Raw genomic sequence first — 14,804 nt, 5'->3', positions numbered from 1 at the left:
GTCTATAAGATGATATTTCCAAATTGTCATAAATAATTTAACTAAAATGGATATTGGCTAATCTGAATTTTCTCTAATTTTCTTAAAAATTTAAGATATTTTAGTTATTTTTATATGCTTCCTATATTTAAATTTTTCTTATTTTCACATATGGTAAAGTTGTCATATAAATATACAAAATGATATAAAAGCAATAAGTTTTGACCATTTACTAAGAGAGAAAAAACACTTTTTACCAATTTTTGGCTCAAATTTGAACTTAGATTGGAAGCTTTTAAAGCTAACATAGTTGTTGTTTGTTTGGAAAATCATATTTATTTGATATATTTTAAAACTTTAGTTCCTTATCATTAATTTAACTGACATTTAAAAATTTTCTCCAAGTCTTTGATTGTGTAAAAATTATAACTAAATTCATTGTTCTATAATTATTTTGAGAGGCAGAAAGATATTTTCATACACCACCATTCCGCCAAAAATATAGTCCCTGATAGATTTCAAACTCAGTTTACCATTTCTATTTAAAGTTGTACAATTGTGATGAGGAAAGAAAAATATGATCTTTTAAATCTCTTGCATCTAAATATATACAACATATAAGCAAATATTACTTTGAATATTTCATATAGTCAGAAACCAGACAAGAATCCCTCCTTAATGAATATTAAGACCAATTATTTTGTTGATCATGATCACCCTATTTTTCTTGCTTTTGGGCAACAAAGCTTCACCTTTTAGTTCATTTTATACTCTATGCATCCTTTAAAATTGTTGTATCATACTCAGATGACTGTTAAGGCCCTTGGGCCTCTTGTTTGCTATTTCTTGGCTGTTTATCAAAAATGAAAGTAGATTTTTTATTAAATTTACAAAAATTGCAAAGCAAGTGAAATCAAAATATTGTTTATGGACATCATCTCATACCTAATGTAATATTAGAGGAGTAAGTTTGAACTCTGGTGCAGGCGTTTTGGAGTTTATTTGCAAAATTTATTAATTTATAAGTATATATATCAGTATGTGTGTGTGAGTGTATAATTTTTAATTTATAGTGAAAAATAGAAGAAAATAGAATTGGACATCTGAATGAATCCTACACTTTTCTCACACAATGCCTACATAAAAGTTGCATGTTTCTCACATGGTTTTTACACAAAAGATGCATGTTTCTCATGCTTCTTGCACACTCGCTACATGATTTGCAAGAAATACTTTGTAGCTTAAAATGCTGCATGGTTTTGATGAAACAGTACACAGTTTGCACAAAATGAAAAGCATACAAAATTAAGTTACACACTTTTTTGGGGTAATGGCACATTTCAGGGTCTGGACAACGGACTTGCTCGGTGGTAATTCATAAAAATATAACTAAAGGATTATCAATGTAACCCCTTATTATGTTCCCCAAACGAAGTTTGGGAACATATTGTTTTTACTCTGTTTCTTATTAAGGTCTTCCGTCTCCACGGAAGACCTTATAGTGATTCTATTGTTTCTTCTTCTTATTATTAAGGTCTTCCGTCTTCACGGAAGACCTTATAGTGATTCTACTGTTTCTTATTATTATTATTATTTTTTTCCCCAAAATTTTGTGCAGGCGATTTCTCAAAAACTATTCAGTGGTTTTAAATGAAACTTTCAGGAATTATGCGTCGTCAAATGAACTTTGTTCATCAGAAGGAGAATTTGGAAAACTCTCTTCTGGTGCCAAGTTATTGACAGTTTTCTGATTTTAAAATGAGATTTTGTCCCCCCTTTTTTTCAAAAATGGTTTAAGATGTGAACTGGAGACTTGTTAGAGATGATAGGTTATGTCTTCTAGATAAGGGGAATCACCTTTTTGTGCGTCGTCAATACTTCCGGTCATTACCGGATGCGAATTTAAAAAAGTCGTATTTTTAAACTTTTTTGTTTTTCTATATTTTTCTTTTATTTTAATAAGGTTAATAGAGACTCTTCTGAAAATGCTTTATATATAATTTATTTTAGAATTGATCAATCCAAACTCTAGATATTCGCATTTCTAAATTTGAAGCGGGTCCAAAATGGCGGCTGTCTCTGTAAACTCCGATAAGTAGGTCAGAATTTACGGAGTCAGCCGAGCGTTTGTTTGAATGAAAGTACCATAAGGATCAAAGAAATGTGAAGGAAATGTTGGATTGTCACATCACAATTACGTTGCAATTCTGTTTCGCAATAGAGTTTTAATCCGGGGTTTCCTCAAACGTCTACTATAATTTTTCTTGTCTGTATCTCAAAGTAGAAAAACGACATGACTACAAGTGGAAATACGATAACTACAACCTTTTGTTTTACACCACGGAAAAACTGATCCTAAACCATGGTTATAAGTAAAAGCTTTTCAAGAAACTTGCCTGACTAAAGCAATCAATATATAGTAATTATTACGTGGCCATTGATTTTCCCCATGCTGGCTTGTGTCATATTAAATGAACAGAAAAGACAGAAATAAGAAAACCATTTTTTTAAAGATTGTTTAATGAAAATGATTTAAATATTTTTTTTCTAAAAGATGTTGTTATTGAACATAAATGGTATCAGATTCCTTGACCGTCACAGGACGAGACATGTTTTTGGGCGAAACATTCTAGTCTCTCCATGAATGTGTAACTAATCGGGATAGTCCACTTTGGGGGTAAACAGGAAAATAAAACTTGTAGAAAATCTTACCTAAATCACTGCTTCAGTGTTACTTATCCATACGATATATAATAAGTACAATATGATAAATATACTTTCTCAAGCTCGATATTCAGGTTATAAGAACATACATTTTGAAATTTCATTGAAACCATCACCATTCAATAGAAAATACATTCCGAAGGATATGCGCGAATATTCACCCGTGACATTTCGCGCGAAATAATGTATCGTGATCAACCTTTCGTAGTAGACAAATGGTCTGATGCAGAAGTATATAGTAGTGCAGAGAAGATTACATGGACATGCCTGTATATGGAATTACATGAAATAAAAAGTTGAATACATAAAGAATAAAAGAAAGTAAACAGTATCATCAGAGAATGGCTAAAGATATCAATATGAAACTTGCTGAGGTGATAGAGCATCAAATGTAGATATATTGATCGACAATTAATTTTCGTCGTTCTTACTTCCGGTCGCAAACGAAAGTGAATTCAAAAATGTTAAATTTGCAACTTTTTTGTTTTTCAATATTTTTCTCTAGGATTTACAGGGTTAATAGAGAGTCTTTTAGGAGTTTTATGCATGTTTTCATCTTTTTGATTGAAAAAGTTTGCAGAGATTTTTATAAAATTCACTTCCGGTCGAGTGATTACCTGTCCTCAAAATTAGAATTTGTTCTCACAATATTGCTTGGCAACAGTAAACGACTGAAGTCTAAAACATTCAGGTCTGATAGTCAGTCATCAGTTTATTTGAATTGTGAGAAAGTCTTGTATCGCCGTTACTTCCGGTCGTGACAGAAAATTATGCAAAAAAGTTAATGGTTAATGGTTAGCTTTCTTGGATTTTCACGCTGAATTTCTTTTATCACTTTTTCAGAGTGAATTTTTGCTTTTATTTTCAGAATCGGACGGAAGACCTCTCATTGCTCGCAATGAGTTTCTAGTTATTATTCTTTTTTTTTTTAGACAAAATTTTGTGCACGCGATTTCTCGAAAACTATTCAATGAATTTCTTTGAAATTTTCAGTGATAAAAGGCCTTAATATGAAGTTTATATAAAATTCCGTTTTTTGGTAAATTTGGTTCCAGTGCCAAGTTATGGACAATTTCCTGATTTTAAAATGAAATATTGTCCTCGAAGGATGTAAGAAACGGCTAAAGATATGAACTGGAGACTTATTAGAGATGATAGACCATGACTTCTAGATGTTCGAAATTACCTCGGTTTTCGTCATCAGTACTTCCGGTCGTCACCGGAAGTGTTCAAAGAAATCGAAAATTTCAACTTTTCTTTTTTTAATCAAATCTTGCATCACATTATTGCAACTCTTTCGCAGTTTCGAAATAAGTTGGTCACACCGGAAACAAAAACGACAACTTCCGGTTATAAGAGAAAAACTACATAATTTGGGTATTTTACTTTCCCATAAATATCTTTTATAGATAAAGTATTTCAAATGATTCTTAGATATTTATTCAGACTGCAAATGTCTAGAGTAACGTCAAATATCTTTGCAAAAATTCACTTCCGGTCGCGTGTTTTCCTGTCCTCAAAATGAGAAAATATCTGAGCGAGATCTCAGAAACGTTAAGAGATTAAAACACCAAACTTATAATAGTAATAGATTTTGAAGAGTAGGCAAAACTGTTTGGGTTAAATTGTCAGCCGTCACTTCCGGTCGTCACAGGAAGTGATCAAATAATCAAAAATTTCAACTTTTCTTTTTTAAATTAAAACTTGCATCACCTTATTGCATCTCTTCCGCTGTTTTGAAATATGTTAGACTCCAACGGAAACAAAAACGTCAACTTCCGATTTAGGAGATAAAATACGTTATTTCGATATTTAACTTTCTCATAAATATCGCTTATAGAAAAAGTATTGAAATGTTTTAATACATGTTGTAGATACTGCAAATGTCTAGAGACACGTCAGAGATTTTTTATAAAATTCACTTCCGGTCGCATGTTTTCCTGTCCTCAAAATTAGAATTTGTTCTCACAATTGCTCGGCAGCAATAAAAGACTGAAGTCTAAAACTTTCAGGACTGATAGTCCGTCATCAGTTTATTTGCATCGTATGAAAATCGCGTGTCGCCGTTACGTCCGGTCGTGACAGGAAGTGATGCAAAAAAGTGAATGGTTAATGGGTAGCACGTTCTATTTTCACGCTGACGACCAGGGTTAAATCTCCAGAGTGTCTGAATTTCTTTTCTCGCTTTTTCAGCTTGAAATTTCGTTTTTTGTTTTCAGAATCGGACGGAAGACCTCTCATTGCTCGCAATGAGTTTCTAGTTATTATTATTAAGTCTTCCGTTCACAACGGAAGACTTATAGTGATTGTATTGTTTCTTTTTATTATTAAGGTCTTCCGTCTTCACGGAAGACCTTATAGTGATTCTACTGTTTCTTATTATTATTATTATTATTATTATTTTTTTCCCCAAAATTTTGTGCAGGCGATTTCTCAAAAACTATTCAGTGGTTTTAAATGAAACTTTCAGGAATTATGCGTCGTCAAATGAACTTTGTTCATCAGAAGGAAAATTTGGAAAACTCGCTTCTGGTGCCAAGTTATTGACAGTTTTCTGATTTTAAAATGAAATTTTGTCCCCCCTTTTTTTCAAAAATGGTTTAAGATATGAACTGGAGACTTGTTAGAGATGATAGGTTATGTCTTCTAGATGAGGGGAATCACCTTTTTGTGCGTCGTCAATACTTCCGGTCTTTACCGGATGCGAATTTAAAAAAGTCGTATTTTGAAACTTTTTTGTTTTTCTATATTTTTCTTTTATTTTAATAAGGTTAATAGAGACTCTTCTGAAAGTGCTTAATATATAATTTATTTTAGAATTGATCAATCCAAACTCTAGATATTTGCATTTCTAAATTTGAAGCGGGTCCAAAATGGCGGCTGTCTCTGTAAACTCCGATAAGTAGGTCAGAATTTACGGAGTCAGCCGAGCGTTTGTTTGAATGAAAGTACCATAAGGATCAAAGAAATGTGAAGGAAATGTTGGATTGTCACATCACAATTACGTTGCAATTCTGTTTCGCAATAGAGTTTTAATCCGGGGTTTCCTCAAACGTCTACTATAATTTTTCTTGTCTGTATCTCAAAGTAGAAAAACGACATGACTACAAGTGGAAATACGATAACTACAAACTTTTGTTTTACACCATGGAAAAACTGATCCTAAACCATGGTTATAAGTAAAAGCTTTTCAAGAAACTTGCCTGACTAAAGCAATCAATATATAGTAATTATTACCTGGCCATTGTTTTTTCCCCATGCAGGCTTGTGTCATATTAAATGAACAGAAAAGACAGAAATAAGAAAACCATTTTTTTAAAGATTGTTTAATGAAAATGATTTAAATATTTTTTTTCTAAAAGATGTTATTGAACATAAATGGTATCAGATTCCTTGACCGTCGCAGGACGAGACATGTTTTTGGGCGAAACATTCTAATCTTCCCATGAATGTGTAACTAATCGGGATAGTCCACTTTGGGGGTAAACAGGAAAATAAAACTTGTAGAAAAACTTACCTAAATCACTGCTTCAGTGTTACTTATCCATACGATATATAATAAGTACAATATGATAAATATACTTTCTCAAGCTCGATATTCAGGTTATAAGAACATACATTTTGAAATTTCATTGAAACCATCACCATTCAATAGAAAATACATTCCGAAGGATATGCGCGAATATTTACCCGTGACATTTCGCTCGAAATAATGTATCGTGATCAACTTTTCGTAGTAGACAAATGGTCTGATGCAGAAGTATATAGAAGTGCAGAAAAAGATTACATGGACATGCCTGTATATGGAATTACATGAAATAAAAAGTTGAATACATAAAGAATAAAAGAAAGTAAACAGTATCAACAGAGAATGGCTAAAGATATGAATATGAAACTTGCTGAGGTGATAGAGCATCAAATGTAGATATATTGATCGACAATTAATTTTCGTCGTTCTTACTTCCGGTCGCAAACGAAAGTGAATTCAAAAATGTTAAATTTGCAACTTTTTTGTTTTTCAATATTTTTCTTTGGGATTTACAGGGTTAATAGAGAGTCTTTTAGGAGTTTTATGTATGTTTTCATCTTTTTGATTGAAAAAGTTTGCAGAGATTTTTATAAAATTCACTTCCGGTCGAGTGATTACCAGTCCTCAAAATTAGAATTTATTCTCACAATATTGCTTGGCAACAGTAAACGACTGAAGTCTAAAACTTTCAGGTCTGATAGTCAGTCATCAGTTTATTTGAATCGTGAGAAAATCTTGTATCGCCGTTACTTCCGGTCGTGACAGGAAGTGATGCAAAAAAGTGATTGGTTAATGGTTAGCTTTCTTGGATTTTCACGCTGAATTTCTTTTATCACTTTTTCAGAGTGAATTTTTGCTTTTATTTTCAGAATCGGACGGAAGACCTCTCATTGCTCGCAATGAGTTTCTAGTTATTAAGTCTTCCGTTCACAACGGAAGACTTATAGTGATTGTATTGTTTCTTTTTATTATTATTATTATTATTATTATTATTCCTCCCAAATTTTGTGAGCGCGATTACTCAGAGATGGTTGGATAGATTTTCACAATTTTTCACATGATAGTAGGCTGATATATGAAGTTTATATAAAATTCCGTTTTTTGAAAAATTCACTTCCGGTCCGAAGTTACGGCCGAGTTTCCAATTTTTAAATGGACTTTTGTCCGAAATTTTTCTCGGAAACGGTTTGAGGTAAAGATGTGAAATTAACAGGGATATTAGATCATGACATTCTCTTTGTTTCGAAGTTATTTTCGTGTGTTTCCGGTACTTCCTGTCCGAACCGGAAGTGAACTTCTGTTTGGTCAATTTTCAACTTTTTTGTTTTTTAATATTTTTTCAAGATATTATTATGTATAACAGAGGTTATTCTACAGATACTAAATATATAATTTGTTTTGAAATCAGATTCCACATTTTGCAGATTTTCGGTACCCTCATTTTCCCTATTTACCTAGTGTGTAGACAATGGGCAAAGAAAGATAACTCTGACTTGTAAGTGAGAATAGAACTTTCGAGATAAAGGCGGAAATAGTATCGATGACGTCAGAGACATATACACTCTCCATATCAAAATATTTAGACGTTCTATATTCACTCTTCAAAATTTAAGAGTACGTTAGTTACCGCTTCCAGTGCATGTAAAGTTTGAAGTTGCCAGTGTAGTGTAAGTCTGTATTGACAGTTAATTGATTTACACATGAATATATGTAAAAAAAAATTACTATATCTGCTAGGTATGTAATTCAAGTAAATATATTATAAGCACTGAATATACATTTATAGTGATGGACAGGCATGCAATTTATCTATCTCGTATAGTAAGTTCGGAATAAGATAGTTACTAAGCCTTCTATAATGCAGACGATTTATTATTCTCTATGATTTGAATGCGAAATTATCCCGATTTCCGAGTTTTATTTTCGATATTAAAAAATATTAAGTACACTTAAAAAGGAACTGAGCGATAGAAATTTGTAATACAGACTGTATTAAAGCCTTTGGAAATAAATTGATATTTCTCACTTAAAAGAAAGAAAATCAGTATATACATGTAGATTACATTTGGTTATTACATGTATTTTTGATAAAAAGTTAAATTATTTATGTCACATGATCTATATTCTATATACCCAAGGAGTTATAAAAGATGTGAATAGGCGATTCTTGGATTCTTGTCAAATACTCCAGAGTTAAAAAAAAAAATATGTGAAAATGCGATTCTGTGTGAAATAATGCTACTCTGTATGTTTCTTTTGAGAAAAAAAAAACATGATAAAAAAATTGCACAGGTCCTGTTGATATGTGGGATAAGTATATACATGTACCTGAATGAACACAATTTTATATAATGATATATAATTATGTACATGCAACTGACGTCCGTACTTTTCCTTATAATTCATAAATTTATAATGCAACTATCTAATTCCTTTGAAGCTCCCCCCCACCCCCCCCCCCCCGTCTTGATTAATATTTGGAGACGTTCGTGCAGCTAGGCATTTGAATTATATATTCGTTTTAGATTTAAATCTGGAACATGTGAATATAATTACCATTTACATGTATACAGAATTTCATATTCTATAATGGTAGATTTGTCATTATGAAATGTTCAATTTACGTCTGGGAGAGAGAGAGAGAGGGGAGAGAGAGAGAGAGATTCCCTCTTAATCCCGATCCTCCTATCCATTTACATAGACCAAAAATAAATTCTATATCGGTCACACCCATTCTTTATTAAATGTTTTCTGATTTCATAGTCAGTCATGGTCACATCCTGTATATTTTTCAGCTTAAAGTGCACGTTTGTTGACCTGTCAATCAAAATCACTTGACGCTGTATGCACTGCAATTAAGTAGCCTGAGTTCGAAATGCTCTTGAAGTATGATCTCTAAGTAAATCTTATGCAACAAACTTGTGAAAAAATAGAATAAAATAAAAAATAAAATATCTCGGTATTATGAACTTCGATTGTGGGACGTGGAGACCGGTCCTTTGGATGAGATCGTATAAATCGAGGTCCCTTGTCGCAGAAGGTGCTGGCATAAAAAAGATTCCCAACTGCTCAATTGCGATAAATGCCAAAGTATAGGACAAAAATTTGCAGTCTCCACCGGCGAGTGGTGGCGTCTCCATGTGAGTGAAAAATTCTGGAGAGGGACGTTAAACAACATACGTATAATCAATCAATCGATTGCTGAAGAATTACTGTAATTGAATAATCTGTCTTATAGGTCTGCTGTCAAATCTTGATATTATAACTTTACAAAACTCAGTGACTTTACATTTAATGTGATACTAACTTAATTCATTATATTTTTTTATACCACCATCACAATTATGCCTAAACATACACACTGTGAAGTTTATGATAGTACGGTGTTCGTTCGTCTGTTTGTTTGACTTAGAAATGATTGCAAACAATTTTTTGTTAAATTGCTAATGATATACGTATATCTCTTATAGGTGCCAAATGTATTATACAAGATTGATAATGAAAATCAAAGTACCTTAAGTACTGACAGGACTTTTTTCTTTCACAGTAAATATGATACGTATGTTTTTTACACAGAAAAAAGAAAATTCTTACAGATTTAGAAGAACGGAAGACTTTTTTGTTGCCATGGCAACAAGAGTCTAGTTATTATTATTATTATTCCTCCCAAATTTTGTGAGCGCGATTACTCAGAGATGGTTGGATAGATTTTCACAATTTTTCACATGATAGTAGGCTGATATATGAAGTTTATATAAAATTCCCTTTTTTGAAAAATTCACTTCCGGTCCGAAGTTACGGCCGAATTTCCAATTTTTAAATGGACTTTTGTCCGGAATTTTTCTCGGAAACGGTTTGAGATAAAGATGTGAAATTTACAGGGGTATTAGATCATGACATTCTCTTTGTTTCGAAGTTGTTTTCGTGTGTTTCCGGTACTTCCTGTCCGAACCGGAAGTGAACTTGTGTTTGGTCAATTTTCAACTTTTTTGTTTTTTAATATTTTTTCAAGATATTATTATGTATAACAGAGGTTATTCTACAAATACTAAATATATAATTTGTTTTGAAATCAGATTCCACATTTTGTAGATTTTCGGTACCCTCATTTTCCCTATTTACCTAGTGTGTAGACAATGGGCAAAGAAAGATAACTCTGACTTGTAAGTGAGAATAGAACTTTCGAGATAAAGGCGGAAATAGTATCGATGACGTCAGAGACATATACACTCTCCATATCAAAATATTTAGACGTTCTATATTCACTCTTCAAAATTTAAGAGTACGTTGGTTACCGCTTCCAGTGCATGTAAAGTTTGAAGTTGCCAGTGCAGTGTAAGTCTGTATTGACAGTTAATTGATTTACACATGAATATATCTAAAAAAAATTAATATATGTGCTAGGTAGCTAATTCAAGTAAATATATTATAAGCACTGAATATACATTTATAGTGATGGACAGGCATGCAATTTTATCTATCTCGTATAGTAAGTTCAGAATACGATAGTTATAAGCCTTCTATAATGTAGACGATTTATTATTCTCTATGATTTGAATGCGAAATTATCCCGATTTCCGAGTTTTAATTTCGATATTAAAAAATATTACATACACTCAAAAAGGAATTGAGCGATAGAAAATTGTAATACAGTACTGGCTGCTTTATAAATAAATTGATATCTGCCACTTAAAAGAAAGAAAATCAATCTATAGATTAGATTTGGTTATTACATGTATATTTGATAAAAAGTTAAATTATTTATGACACATGATCTATACTCTATATACCCAAGAAATTATAAAAGATGTGAAAAGACGATTCTTGGATTCTTGTGAAATACTCAAAGAGTTAAAAAAAAAATGTGAAAACGCGATTCTGTGTGAAATAATGCTACGCTATATGTTTCTTTTGAAAAAAAAACCATGATAAAAAAAATTGCACAGGTCTCTTGATATGTGGGATAAGTATACCTGAATGAACACAATTTTATGCAGTGATATATAATTATGTACATGCAACTGACGTCCGTACTTTTCCTTATAATTCATAAAACATAAAACTATCTAATTCCTTTGAAGCCTCCTCCCCCTCCCCTCCCCCCCCCCCCCCCCCCCCCGTCTTGATTAATATTTGGAGACGTTCGTGCAGCTAGGCATTTGAATTATATATTCGGTTTAGATTTAAATCTGGAACATGTGAATATAATTACCATTTACATGTATACAGAATTTCATATTCTATAATGGTAGATTTGTCATTATGAAATGTTCAATTTACGTCTGAGAGAGAGAGAGGAGAGAGAGAGGAGAGAGAGAGATTCCCTCTTAATCCCGATCCTCCTATCCATTTACATAGACCAAAAATTAGTTCTATATCGGTCACACCCATTCTTTATTAAATGTTTTCTGATTTCATAGTCATGGTCACATTCTGTATATTTTTCAGCTTAAAAAGTATCACACGAAGTGCACCTGTGTTGACCTGTCAATCAAAATCACTTGACGCTGTATGCACTGCAATTAAGTAGCCTGAGTTTGAAATGATCTTGAAGTATGATCTTTAAGTAAATCTGATGCAACAAACTTGTGAAAAAATAGAATAAAATAAAAAAATAAAATATCTCGGTATTATGAACTTCGATTGTGGGACGTGGAGACCGGTCCTTTGGATGAGATCGTATAAATCGAGGTCCCTTGTCGCAGAAGGTGCTGGCATAAAAAAGATTCCCCTCTGCTCAATTGCGATAAGTGCCAAAGTATAGGACAAAAATTTGCAGTCTCCACCGCAGAGTGGTGTCGTCTCCATGTAAGTGAAAAATTCTGGAGAGGGACGTTAAACAACATACGTATAATCAATCAATCGATTGCTGAAGAATTACTGTAATTGAATAATCTGTCTTATAGGTATGCTGTCAAATCTTGATATTATAACTTTACAAAACTCAGTGACTATACGTTTAATGTGATACTAACTTAATTCATTATATTTTTTTATAACACCATACACAATTATGCCAAAACATACATGATGGTACGGTGTTCGTTCGTCTGTTTGTTTGTCTTAGAAATGATTGCAAACAATTTTTTTTAAAATTGCTAATGATATACGTATATCTCTTATAGGTGCCAAATGTATTATACAAGATTGATAATGAAAATCAAAGTACCTTAAGTACTGAAAAGACTTTTTTTCCAGTTATTTTTTTCTTTCACAGTAAATATGATATGTATGTTTTTTACACAGAAAAAAAAGCAAATTCTTACAGATTTAGAAGAACGGAAGACTTTTTTGTTGCCATGGCAACAAGAGTCTAGTTATTATTATTTTTCTTCCTGGGTACTTTTTTGTCCGTGAGTGATCTCGGAAACTATACATCCGATTGAGTTGAAACCTTTTTAGGGTTAATAGGAATGTTATGTAGATTTGCGGAACGAAGGTAATTTTGCGCGCACGTGCATGCACGTGCGTGCACGTGCAATGAGTAAAATGACCAATATACTTGATTTTGCCATTACTTTCATGTCTTTTGATGAAATACTTTGATACTCAGAATATAAGGATATATTAATAGTGTAGACAAGATGACATGGTCAGAATGCACATGCATGCACGTGCGCGCATGCGCATTGATTGAAATAACCAATACAATTGATATAGACTTAACTTGTACATTTTTTGATGAATTGCTTTGACACTCAGAATATAAATATATATTAGAAGTGTAGACAAGAAGTCTTGATCAGCGCACAGATGCATGCACGTGCGTTCGCATGCAATGAGTAAAATGACAAATATACTTGATATAGCCATTACTTTCATATCTTTTGATGAAATGCTTTGATACTCAGGATATCAGGATATATATTAATAATGTAGACAAGATGACATGGTCAGAATGCACATTCATGCACATGTGCGCATGCGCAATGATTGAAATAACCTATACAAATGATATAGACTTAACTTGTATATTTTTTGATGAACTGCTTTGAAACTCAGAATATAAATATATATTAGAAGTGTAGACAAGATGACATGATCAGCGCGCACATGCATGCATTTGCATGCACGTGCAATAAGTAAAATGACCAATATACTTGATATAGCCATAACTTTTACATTTTTTGATGTAATGCTTTGATACTCAGAATATATAGACATATTATAAATGTAGACAAGACGACATTGTCAACATGCATATGCATGCACGTGCGCGCGCATGCAATGCTAAAATGACCAATTTACTTGATATAGCTGTAACTTTTATACTTTTTGATGCAATGATTTGATACCCAAAATATGTGGATATATTTATAGTGTTGACAAGATGACATGGTCATCATGGACATGCATGCACGTGCGCGCGCGTGCAATGCGTAAAATGACAGATATACTTAATATAGCCGAATTTTTTTTATCTTTTAATGAAATTTGAATATAAAGATGTATTAAAGTGTAGACAAGTTGACATGGTCATTTTGTACATGCATGCCCGTGCGCGCTCGTGTAATGCGTAAAAAAACCCAATATACTTCATTGCCTTATTTAATGAAGCTTACAGGGAATAAGACACCAAAAGGAAGTTGGGGAGCGTTTGGGGAACATCTGTAACGGTCACCGTTACAATTAATACTAGTTATTATTATGTTTTTATAATATGAATTTAATAGGTATGATACTAAATATTTTCATATACACCTCATATTTTTATTATTATGTTGTGATAATTAATAAATCATTACTCTTTCAATGTTCTGTGTTAAAATTTCTTCATATCATGATTCGACATAAAATTTAGAGCAGAGGGTTATTAGTCCTTGTTTTTTTCAGGTGACAAGCCAGCTAATCAACCAGCAAAGATACAATGGAGATCTGCAAAAGATGTCATTGGTGTGAAAGGAGAGCCTGTTAAATTTATGTGTATATTTAGTGGACAGTAAGTATTCACTGATTAAACAGTCATTCCAGAGAATTTGAATATTTTTCAGAATTGCAACTGAATTTGTATATGGGAGTTCCCATGTTAAATGGAAAATTGCACATTTCACGATATCTCTTAAAATAAACAAGATATTCTTGTGAAAATTAAGTGATATATAATGACTGTGATATTGTTTCAACCCCATTAGGGTTTGAAAATGAAATTCTGGAAAATAAGGGGTTTCTAGGGGCCAAAGTTGAAAACTTACCTTTGCCCATAACTTTTTTATTTCTCAATGAATTTTTGAACAGTTTTCTATTCTGGGTTTAGCTTAAAAAGTACAATCTAAAAATTATGGTCAGTGGGGTCATTTTTTGACCCCTTATAGGAATTACAGAGGACTGAAATAATGTAATTTTTATTTCTAAAATTATGAAGTAAGAGTTATCTCCCTTTGCACATCTGTTGGCAGGCTTACATACTCTTTAGATTTCAAGTTTTGGTATGCAATTGACAAGTACTTCCGATTTTATGAATCTCTGTATTTGTGTATTGGAGTTCCCATGTTAAATGGAAAATGCACATGTCATGATATCTCCTAAACTAAATAAGATATTCTTCTGAAAATTGAGTGATATTATGACTTTG

The 14,804-nt window shown here is 32.3% G+C and overlaps 1 protein-coding gene across 2 annotated transcripts in view; it reads left to right on the top strand.

Annotated features, from left to right (window-relative positions):
* LOC133195808 (neuroglian-like) overlaps positions 1–14,804 on the top strand; it is a 594,903-nt gene that overhangs the window by 152,497 nt on the left and 427,602 nt on the right. For both annotated transcript variants that reach the window (XM_061331757.1, XM_061331758.1), the window contains exon 7: positions 14,066–14,171. In XM_061331757.1, the coding sequence (XP_061187741.1) occupies positions 14,066–14,171 (106 nt within the window). The remainder of the gene's footprint in view (positions 1–14,065; positions 14,172–14,804) is intronic.

Source organism: Saccostrea echinata, unplaced genomic scaffold, assembly GCF_033153115.1.
Source record: "Saccostrea echinata isolate AGI-Se365-2 ecotype Australia unplaced genomic scaffold, CSIRO_AGI_Sech_v1 ptg000029l, whole genome shotgun sequence".
NCBI lineage: Eukaryota > Metazoa > Mollusca > Bivalvia > Ostreida > Ostreidae > Saccostrea > Saccostrea echinata.
The sequence above is the reverse complement of the archived record's forward strand: the minus strand, read 5'-3'. Positions and strand labels throughout refer to the sequence as shown.